At 43.6% G+C, this 12,083-nt stretch overlaps 1 protein-coding gene across 6 annotated transcripts in view; it reads right to left on the bottom strand.

Moving 5' to 3' along the window:
* Nucleotides 1–12,083, bottom strand: part of CDK5RAP2 (CDK5 regulatory subunit associated protein 2) — a 134,921-nt gene that overhangs the window by 78,947 nt on the left and 43,891 nt on the right. For all 6 annotated transcript variants that reach the window (XM_080990771.1, XM_080990766.1, XM_080990767.1 and 3 more), the window contains exons 14-15: nucleotides 11,211–11,363; nucleotides 696–793 (exon numbers count right to left, since the gene is read on the bottom strand). In XM_080990771.1, the coding sequence (XP_080846897.1) occupies nucleotides 696–793; nucleotides 11,211–11,363 (251 nt within the window). The remainder of the gene's footprint in view (nucleotides 1–695; nucleotides 794–11,210; nucleotides 11,364–12,083) is intronic.

Raw genomic sequence — 12,083 nt, 5'->3', positions numbered from 1 at the left:
AGGTGGCCCTTCCTCTCCACCTGGTGGGCCAGGGAGTAAGGAGGAAGTTGAGGCTGCAGTGGACATACAGGTCCCATGAAAACACCAATTTTCTGCATTTTCATATTTCACTGCATAGGATGAGTTACATAAGGAGCTACGGTAAGCCTCAGGATCAGACACCTCCTCTCCATTGTGACCATGAGATTATTGGAAACATCTGTTTTCATTTTAGATTTACATGGTTTAGCAATACATCCCAAACCCTAAAACTGTGGTTAATCTTAACCACAATTTATTGAAACAAGCCAGATTATTAAACTATGGCTTGGAGCTGGAATGTTTCACTAAACCATAGTTTAGACAGAGCACAGTTGATCAGGTTCAGACAACATGGGAAGCTGTAGTTAATCTAAAACGGAAGTAAAAACTTGCATATATATTTTTTGCAGCCATGCTGGAGGTGGAAGAGAACAAAGAAAACAAAATCTAATGAAAAGAAGGAACCTAATTGTGCCTCTAGTGCAGCCCATCTTAAGTTTCAGTGGGTACAGAATATCACTGGAGCTACTTGGTCTCAAAGTACTTTAATATAAGGGTGTAAGATTCCTCCTTATTACCAGAACTCTGGGCTGTTGCAAATGCATGACATCCCACTGATCTGATGAGTGACCAAACATCATTGTTTGTATTCAAAGGCAAAATCTGACACTCACCTATCGGTATCTTGCAGGGACTTTATTAGAGCTGAAAAAATGTCACGCTCTTTCTGTAGACCTTCCATTATTCCTGCAAATTCAGATTCCTTTGTTTTCTAAATTAAAAAACAGAAATACATACCAATTACTCTTAAGTAAAAATACCCTGGAAGAGTGCTTGTCTGCAAATTAAGAACCAGTCATAGAATGAATAGCAGAGGCAGAAACATTTTTTTCAAAACAAGAAGGACCCAAGAACAGTTTCCGCAGCTTAAAGTGGCTAATGTTCCCAATGTCTGATGAGTCAGACATCTGACATGTAGTGAGTGGTGAAATGAGACAAGACTTCCTTGGTTGTGGTGCTTATCTTGTGAAACTTTCTTATCGGGGAGACTTACCTGACTCCTTCCTTAATGGGTTCAGACAGCAGGTTAAGATCTTGCTCTTTCAGAGGGCTTTTGAGATAAATGACCATTAGCTGCCCCCGCAACCCACCTCCTGATGCCCTACTTTAGCTTTGTTGAAATTCCTGAATAACTGCAGTTTCTAGGGCACTGCTATCTACTTGATTTTATGTTGTTGTTTTCTGTTGTTGGAGATCCTAAAGGACAGAAACGGGGCAGGTAGGTTCTCAATAATTTAAATAAGTAAGTAAGTAAAATAAATGCGTCCACCTGAGTGTTTAAAGAATCCATTTTCCTACTAAGACACTAGAAGACGCATTCCCTTTTCTCTCTCTCTTCTCTCCCCCCTCCCCCATGTCACTCAGCTGACACCACCGGCAAAGCATGTGCCAGATGTCTTCATTAAGTTAGCAAGTGCCAGAGACTACCACCACCTTCTACATCTGAAATAACATTGTTCCTCCACCACAGCCCAGATGAGGGAAAATAATCACAAGGTTTGTACGATGCATGTTTGGAATTATTAAAGAGCATATCCCAGATATGTTAAAACAAACTCCACAGTGGGAATTATTTCAACTGCCCTACATGCAGTGTTCCATTTGCCAAAGGGCACTGAACAGGGAACTGGATATGTTATCATTCTGTGTGCCACGTCATCATTGCAGGTGGCCTGCTTAATTCTTCATCTACTTAAGTTTCCAAAGCTTCAGGTTGTGCACACTTTTGCAGGGGTTTCATGCTGTGACCTTCTCTCATCTAGACGATAATTAACCTTGACTTTGCTTGCCTTCCTTCCTACTGTGTTATCCAGAAAGCCTCTCAGAACCTCCTCTTGCTAGATCTCATTGTCTCATCAACTACATAGTTTCCTGCATAATTTCCATGCTTGGTTCAAAGTACTGCTTCTGACCTTTAACAGCACTCTGTGACATGTAGTCACAGGAAGGACCACCTGCCTCCAGATATGTCTGCCCATAGGTTAAGATTTTTATCAGGCTCATTCCTCCCAGCAAGTCTGTCATACCAGATGCAACAGATGGTTCTTCTCAGAAGTGAACCTTCACAGTGGTGGCACTCCTAATTCTATGACAGGGATGGGGAACCTGTGGTTCTCTTAGGTGTTGCTGGACCACAACTCCCATTATACCTGACCATTTATCATGCTGTCTGTGACTAATGGGAGTTGGAGTCCAACACCACCACAAGTTCTTCAACCTGTTCTAAGAGTCTAGAAAGGGTAGAAGGGAAATTGGATGGTAGCTAGATAGACAGGATGGATCAACGGTGTGGTATCTTTGTTTAGCTAAGAATATGGTAGTGGAGGGGGTGAAGAAGATGAATATTCTGACACTATAACTGTTTGAATGCTTAAGATACATCACAGAAAACGAGCACTACCGCCAATCACCCGTGACAACAGACAGACATGCTAAATTCACTTGTGGTGGCTTTGCTGTTTCACTGTCAGCACTTACATTTCAGCCATTTGTCTGAATCCACTGATTACACATAGAAAGCATTAAACAGGTGGCTTCTGGCTCCTTTCTTATTCATCACTGCATTTACACAACCACATCTTTATATTTGAAAAGCTTCTGGCAAATCAACAGCGATGAGGCCATTAGGAGCAATATTGTATTCTTCTCTGCATATGATTACAATCTCTTCTATGGAAAGCATGAGTTATTCCAATGAGTTCCCCAATGAATTACAAAGAATAAGGCAGATACATAGCCAACACAGGTTATAATACAGAAACAATTAATGAAGCATTCGACACCCTGACATACAAAACAAGTAGAGAAGTAAAGACTTGCTATCTGGAGATTCCTTACAATACTCCTAACAGGAACAGCAGCTCGGACCTGAAAGCAATCTAGACAGGAGAAAATCATGCTCCATGGGTTGACTGCTTGTCAGTTTGTTCGACCACCAGGTATCCTTGGTTATCAGAACAGTTCAACAATGTAAACTGTTGCCTAGAACAGAGGTGCCTTCCAGGCACCTCTCAGCATCTCTGACTAATGGTCAGCCTGGTATGTGCCAAAGAAATGATTCTTCAGAATCAACTTCACTGGACTGGTTACGTTGTTTGGATGCCTGGTTCCTGTCTTCCAAAGCAACTACTTTCTTCCCAACTTAAGAATGGAAAGTGCAACCCCAGTGAACAACACAAGAGGTTTAAAGACGCTCTCAAGGCAAATCTTTAAAAATGTAGTATGAACACCAACAACTAGGAAGCACTGGCCTGCGAGAACTCCAATTGAAGAACAGTCTCTACCAAAGGTGTCATGGACTTTGAAGAAGCATGAACTCAGGACGAAAGGGAGAAAGGAGCTAAGAGGAAGGCACGTTTGGCAAATCCTCACTGTCATCAACTCCCACCTAGAAATCTATGTCACCACTGTGGAAGGATGTGCAGATCCAGAAGTGGCCTTCACAGTCACCATGGACACACTGTTAAGACCATTTTCATGGAAGATAATCTTACTCGCTACAAGTGATCGCCAAAGATGGGAGCTGGATCAGTTTAAGAGGCCTGTGGTGAATGTAGAGCCCTGCTCAAAGAATTAATCCTGCTAACTGCTTTAAAAGGCTGAGGCTGCACTTCTAAATACATGTCTCTGGGAGTCAATTCCATTGAACTCAATGTACCTTACTTTTGGGATTTCATTGCTAACTACACTTTTAAGTCTCACACGGTATAACCCCTTAGTTGATCCAAAACAAACTTGATAAAGGATAAGCCCCATTGAGTTCACTATAACTTTCTTCTGAGTTAACATGAGTAGTAAAAGAGTACTATCTCCTGTCAAATGCTTAAGGCCACCCCATGGTTTGACTGGTCCCTTAGAGTTTGATTGATGATATCACATGACATCCAGCCTCTGAGGGCTGCCATGATCTGCCAGGAGGGCATGTAACCCCTCTACGATCACAGCAGGCCACCGTGGACCAACAGGGTGAGGTTTTGAACCCCTAGCCAAGTTGGGTTGGCTTCATGACTTTATCTAGTATACTAAAACGATAAACATACCATGTTTATTCACAACTACTTGTGTTTCCCCAACTTCTGACAAACACATACTGTCACAGTGATCAATTTCTTCTAGATTAGGGGGTGTCTGGGAAGGAAAAGAAGAAATATGTCTATGTCAAAAAGTAGATTTCATTTAAGAAACCCTCTGTTGTTTACATGCCATTCTGGGGAGAGATGTAGCACCAATAGTTTTACATAGTCTCCTGAGATCCCATTTAATATTCAGGCTTTTAGAAAGGAGATAAAATAGTGTTATGTCAAATTTTCATAATCTTGAAATTCTTGTTAGTATTAAACCATCCTCCATGCCCCCCACCCTGGCCCAGAACATATTCCTAAGCAAAAGTGCAGATTTCAAATCATGAATACAGATAGGTGATGCCTTATATCTTAAGAGATCCTGAGCATGTACTCTGGCTTTTTAACATTGTTGGCTGGGAATGTTAGCGCCCCCAGCCTTTTTCTGATGCACCTGGAGAAGAGCAGTCATATGGAGGAGCTAGAAGGTTGGCTAGCTAGGTCCACCCATGAAGAACAACTCTGCCTTAACTGCATCTGGTTTCCAGAAGAGAAGCTTACTTATATAGAGGTTGCCATTGACAGTGGATTTCTGCCCTGGTGGAATCATCCTGAAATACGTGGCACTAAACGAGCATCACCCCACTGGGTCATTTCTTTGTAGTAAAATCAGGACAATCTACCTGGCGGATTGATTGCAGGTGGCCTTGCTCCTAAGTGACAAGTGGAATGCTGAGAAGCAGCTGTCGTAGCGATAGTACAAATACAACACAGAAACACATATGCATTTTAAATGTTTAATTGGTTTTTAGCATTTGATCTTGTTGGTGTTATTTCACAATTCAAAATAATTTGAAGTGGGAGAAGGAATTACATCACAAGGAGCTGCAACAAGGAGCTTCCAATCATTTGAAAGTCCACGCCCCACACTGTTTAGCACAGGGAGGGCTATAACCTCAGATGGGAGAGGAAGGAGCTCCCATAAAAATAGTAGCGTGTTGATGAAAGGTGCACATCACTATATGTGTTCACAGGAGCAGGCCACCATGCACCCCCCAATTCCACTGGGAAATCTCCACTTCTTCTTTAAGCTATGGTATGAAGAATTGGACAGTGGAATCCTTCCCTTTTCACCCCTGCCTCCATTTCCTCCCCTGTGATGAGTGAGAGATTGTAAGTCCCACAGGGCAGAGGCCTGAATGCTACTACTTCATGAAGAACTGTGCTCATAAATCAGTCCAGGTGTTGCTGAACTACAACTCCCATCAGCCCAAGCTAGCATGATGAATGTGAAGACAGATGGGAGTTGGAGCTGAGCACTTGGAGGGCCAAAGTTCCCCATCGCTGATGTAGGTGGTGCTCTATAAAACTAACAATAAGATATATTCTTAGCCAGTGTACACAAAGAAGAATTTGGGAATGTTTCAAGTGTGTAGATAGGGGGAAGGGACCAATCTCATTTACAGAAACAGACCTGCCTTGCCTAAGGAAGTCAACCCTGACAAGAACTTTCCCAACATCAATCACTTCTGAGAGGCTGAGTGCAATGTGTTCATGGCAATTTTGAAAGACAGGGCATGCTCAGAAGGGGAGAAAAAATCGCCCACATAAGTTTGAACAGTTGAGATGACTCAGCAACAACTGGCAGGCTGCATCAATTTCAATCACTCCAGCACATCTGCATCACTGCAATGACAACAAAGAACATCAGCTTCCAACCTAGGAAAACATCAGGTGCAAAGCTCTGGCCACATGAATAAACTTTGGTGCATTGCCTATAATTCTAGAGCTACAGCAATTTAAGTACTCCAGCTCTATGCATGGGACTTATCCCTGCCCCGAATGCACACAATGTCTCTAAGACATTAATGTCTCTAAACATTAAAAAGGTCACAAGCACAGTGCAAATTATAATGGAGCAGCAAAATATTTTTGTGCTTGTTATGTGTCATAGAATCTACCATGTGGCTTGTATTTGCGCTAAACAGCTTGTTTGCATGGCCTGTGTCCTTGTGTTGCAAGTACACGCAACTCCCCATTTACGCACGTTGTATTTGTGTGCTACGTGTGGTGCTGGGTACCCAGAAGGGGGAGGGGGAGGGAGAAGAACCCCATGAAGGATCTCTTCTTTGACCAGCTATAAGGCCAATAACAGGGTTGTTCCGAATGGAGAATCACGATTTAAGATTGTGAGGAAAGGACAGCAGGCAGGACCTTCAGTTAATGTCAGAATGCATGCACACATCACACAAACAACTGGGCAAGAGAACAGGGACAGAAACCCTATCCTTCCAACACGATATAAATATCTTCCTTCACCTCTTTCTCCTTGTCACCACCCCTTCCCATTCCCGAGCAGTGAAAGCTCAGTCTGAAAACACTCTGGGCTCCCATACCCTTCAGTTGTTTGTTGCCTCCATTCTACAATCTGGTGAGGGGAGCACACCAGTGAAGCAAGTACACCTGACTTCTACCCCCAAATTAAAGGACAAGGGTGCGATTGCTGCTCGCTCCTGAATCCTACAATAACCCTTGCCCAGATCCACACCACACCACTTCACAAACAATGATAAAGCCCTTACCAGCTAGTTTGTAGGCAATGCTATCCGTGGGGTCTTTGACTCAGGGAAGGGCTGACAATCAAGGTGTCCAGGTCAAAGGATTCCATAGAAAAACACACACACACACACACTTTTTCAAGTAAGAGTAAGTCATCTTACCCAGTAAACAGGACACAAAAGTTGTGTATTTGCAGAACCCTTGAGTGAAACATGACTTTTATGAGCTTTGGTTACGTGAGCCTCATTTAAGTTCAAAGAACACACCAAGTCATGCTCCAGGAAGAGAGGAGCAGGAGAGAGCAGAAGGACCCCAATCACACAGTGGTTGATGGTAGCGGCAGGTATGGTGTGGGGACACCAGGTAAGGAGCACACAGCACAAGCAGTTGGTGACTGTGCCGTGTGCCAGTCCCTCTTCCATCCTGGAGAATTGTGTTTGTCTAACTCGAAAAATTAGAATATTGTGGAAAAGTTCATTTATTTCAGTAATTCAACTTAAAAGGTGAAACTAATATATGAGATAGACTCATGACATGCAAAGCAAGATATGTCAAGCCTTTATATAATTGTGATGATCATGGCATACAGCTGATGAAAACCCCAAATTAACAATCTCAGAAAATTAGAATATTAAATGAAATCAGCAAAACAAGGATTGCAAATAGAGCAATATTGGACCTCTGAGAAGTAGAAGCATGCATATGTACTCAGGATTTGATTTGGGCCCCTTTTGCTTGACATATCTCGCTTTGCATGTCACGAGTCTACCTCATATATTAGTTTCACCTTTTAAGTTGAATTACTGTAATAAAGGAACTTTTCCACGATATTCTAATTTTTCGAGTTTCACCTGTAGATGGTTGTTTTCAAAGTGTAGTGCTTGGGGAGCACTCTTCAGCCCTGTGGAACCTTCAATGTAGGGTTCCTCAGGGTTCAATTTTATCTCCTATGCTGTTTAACATCTACATGAACCAGCTGAGTGGGGTCATCTGGAGATTTAGAGTATGTTGTCAGCAATTTGCTGATGACAGACAACTCTACTCCTTTACATCTGCAGTTATGGCAGTGGATGTGCTGGACAAGTGTCTTGCCTCAGAAATGAACTGTATGAGAGCCAACAAACTGAAGCTCAATCCAGATAAGACCAAGGCACTGGTAGTGGGTGGCTCCCGAGACAAGATAGAAGGGTGGTTGCCTGCTCTTGATGGAGTTACACACCCTCTGAAGTACTTGGCTTAGGGTTACTTCTACCTGTAGATCCTTTACTGTTGCTTGAGGCTCAGGCGGCCTCAGCAGTGCCAAGTGTCTTCCATTAGCTTCAGCTAATTAATTAATTAATCCCTTCTTCTGCACCTCCTGCCACACCTCCTCCTTAGTAGCCCATTTAAGGCTGACACTCTAGTCTCAGCTTCAACAGCATCCCATAGATCCTAATGCCTCCTTTGCAACACACCACTGATCTTTTTTTCTTTGCCCTTTCCACCAGTTACACAACTAGACATGTTTTCTGTAATTCCACCCATCTCTTGCACACTCTTCTATAAGGAATCCGCAACCAGACCTTTGACAGCATTCTCCAAGTACAAGCAAATTTATTGCCCTTGGTGTTGTGGCAAGATGTTCAAATGTAATCTGAACTATCAGAAAGCCAAATAGATGCCTTCTGCAGTGCTTTATACCACTAGACAGAAATTGCAGGAAGTGGGCCTGGAAGAGGCAATGCCATTTCCTCAGTGTAAAGCCAGCTGCATGGTCCCACTACAGGTCTCATATTCATCTGAATCAATGATGTAGACAGCTGCACAAACCAACATAAAGGTACATCCACACTGTACTTAGGGCCTAGGGAGATTATTATTATTTACCTATTCCCAAGGAATCAGCACATGCCTTAAGGACATGTATACTCCACTCCCCCCCCACCGAAGGGGCAGATGGAGCTCATCAGCCTGGGAAGACAGCCCATCTAGGATAATGATGGGCTAAAGTAAAAACAATGCAGGAGGCAGCGGTTATGAGCTGTAAGCTCAACTTGATTGGCATATGGTACAAGTGCTACATGTTGCTTTGGCCAATTGAACACATAATCATGTTTCACTGGTCAGTTACTGCCTGCCTTGAGCTGGGAAATCCCCGGTGAATAAAATGCTGACCCACCACTGTCCACCTGCTTCAGTGGGTGCTTGGCACTCAGAGTGTCACTCAGCAAGGGGACTGAGCTTCTGCAACTGGCAAAAAGAAAAGAAACAAATCCTCTTGCACCTATCAAGCTGGAATATCAGGGCCATGTGTCCTGGCTTGTCCACCAACCTGTTGTTGGTCAATGACTCATGGAAGATGGTCATCAATGACCATGAGCTGAAAATGAGCTCAACATTGATGTTTCTGCTTTATGGGAGGAGACCAGACTCATTTCAAATGGCTGTCTCCAAGAAAAGAACTACACCTTTTGGGAGCAAGGAGACGAGCCACATACTCACAGTGTAGGCTTCACAGTGAGGAACTCCATCTGTCTTGCAACAGAACCGCCAAACAAGGACTCAGAACACTTGCTTTCCCTCCACCTCTCAACTACCTCTGGTCAAATTAACATCTTGAGTGTCTACTCTCCCAATTACATGCTCTGACATACAGACCAAGGACCTAGGAATTAGACCAGCCTATCAGAAGGGTCCCAGACTGCAAAGACCTATTCCTGCTAGGAGATTTCAATGCCAGAGTTGGGGGCGATCATCACACATGGGGTGATGCCCAGCAGATTTCCAGACAATGTGCCAGTGATTAATGGCTAAAGCTGCATCAGAGCATTCAACTTGCTGCTGACTTTGGCAACCAAAATGTACAAAGGCATGAAGAAAGCCTTTAGACAAACAGTCTGGAAAGCTGCATCACTGAAAACCTTGTTGGGAAGATCAGCACAGACTGCAGCAAACATGTAAAGCATTGGGCAGAGTGCTATCAAGAACTATACTTGCAGGAAAACATGGGCTCTGACCCAGCAATCAACAGTATCCAGACTCTGCCTGTCTTGGAAGAGCTGGATGTCCCTCCCTCCCTTGATGAGCTGAAAAATGCCACCAACTCTCAGGCATGTGGTATAGCCTCAGGACAAGTTGGAATCCCAACAGAAGTGATAAAAGCTGGTTTCAATTCCTCCTTCCTGACACACTGCCACAGCCTGCTATTGTGGAGTTGGGAACGAGGATCTGTGCCACAAGAAATGTGCAACTCCAGCATTGTGACCCTCTACAAGCACAAAGGTGGCTGTCATGACTGCAAGAACTACCATGAAATCTCCCTGCTAAGCACTGTGGGGAATGCCTTCACCCATGTAGTTCTCAACAGATTACAGTCACTCACTCAGGGTCTATCATGAGTCATAATGCAGCTTTAGAACTGAGAGGTCAACAGTCAACATGATTTTCTCACTGAGCCAGCTGCAGGAGAAATGCAGAGAGCAGAGTTGCCCCTTGTACATCTCCAAAGAAATGACGATGGCCTTTGACCTCATCAGCTGAAAAGGACTCTTCACACAGTTCAGTAAGATAGGATGCCACCAAAGCTTCACAAGATGATCATGTCCTTCCACAAGAACATGTGTAGCACTGTCCAATATGACTGCTCATCTTCAGACGCCTTCCCTACAAACAGTGGTGCTGACCACATGCTTGAGGTGGCAGACAATTCTGTCTACCAGGGTTCCACCATAACCAACAGCCTCCTCACTGACAGTGAGCTAGACAAGAGTACTGACATGGCAGCTACAGCAATGGCTCACCCTCCAAAATGGTATGGGAGAATGTGGTGCTAATGACCAAGGTGAAGATCTACCAGGCTTGCATGTTGAGCACACTGCTTTGTGGGCAAATTGCAACTGCTAGAAGTGATGCCTCAGTGCCTTCCAGATGTGCTGCATCAGGAAGACATGACAGAGTCTCAAACAAAGATGTGCTCTCTCAAGCTCTCCCACATTCAGAGCATGTTCACACTCCTGTCTCAGCAGCTTAGATATGTCCACAGAATGGAAGATGGCAGGATCCCAAAGGATGTGTTCTAAAAGGAGCTGGTTTCAGTCAGGGTCTCTCTGTGAATTTGGGCACCAGGCCCGTTACAAAAATGTCTGTAAACGAGACATGAAAATTGGCAACATCAACCCTGCCATGTGGAAATTCCTTACAGGCAACTGCAGTGACTAGACAGAAGTCAGGTCATGCATCCATAGCAGTGACCAGATGAAGAATGACCATTGGGAGGATCACAAAGAGAACAAATGCCATGGTGCAACTTCAGTAGCACATTACTCCTTCATTTGTCCCAGCTGCAACAAAACAAGTCTCTCCCATATCAGTCTCTGCAGCCACAGCAGATGCTGTAACCTTCCAACAGTTTGACTTCACAACAATAGAAAAATACAAGATTAAAATCAGTTAAAACCATTTACAACCCCAACCAGTAATCTCCAGTAGCCTTTTCTTTTTTTAAATTTTTTTTTTAAGTGTCAAACCTACCTCTAAATCTGGGATCATCTGGATCATTGGCTGCTGTGACTGGGCAGCACACTTCTCCTTTTCTAAATCTTCGTTCTGCTTCTGAAGATCCTCTTTATCTTTTAAAAGAGTCTGAAACTCCATGGCCTTTTCTTTAATCACTCCATCAAGTTTCTAAGGAAAACAAGATAGATACATGTCACAACGATGATGATGATGATGAAGAAGAATTCCATCCAGCCCCTCAAGCAAGGTCTCAGGGTGGCTTACAAAGAATTAAATACAACAACGTAAGAACAACATGATAAAAGCAGCAAATCCAAAACAACGAAAACTACCAGCATAGATAAAATGGATTAAACATTTCTATAGCCTGGAAAACAAAACCAAAAAAAATCTGTCTGATGCCAAAACGGCCATCAAAGTAGGTACCAGATAGGCATCTTTGGAAGATGGTAACATTCCAAATCTGGAGCACCACCACTTTCAAAGTCCTTTTTCAGAAGCCATCTGCCACACGTCAAATGGTGTGAGTTCCCAAACCAGGGTTTTCTCAAACCAGTGCCCACCAAATGCTATTTGACACTAACTCTCACTAGCCCCAGCCTACAATTGTCTACAATGACTGGCAGCACCTCTCCAGGGTTTCAGACATGAGACTCTCAACCCTCTCTAGAGATTTTGGAGCTGGAACTTAGGGCCTTCTGCTTGCAATGTCTATGCTTTACCCACTAAATTAAGAATAGCAGGTTTTTGGCCAAAACACACCAGAGCAATTTTGCCACCTCTCAGGTGGGTGCCATTGCGGGCCACACACTCCTCACCCACTTCTTGCTTTTACATATTTCTAAGAAGCCCAAACTTGCCGATCAGAAGGTCGGCGGTTCGAATCCC

The sequence above is a fragment of the Podarcis pityusensis genome, assembly GCF_964106645.2.
Source record: "Podarcis pityusensis genome assembly, chromosome: Z".
NCBI classification, from domain to species: Eukaryota; Metazoa; Chordata; class Lepidosauria; order Squamata; family Lacertidae; genus Podarcis; species Podarcis pityusensis.
Note: the sequence above shows the minus strand (reverse complement) of the source record. Positions and strands in the feature narration are given on the sequence as shown.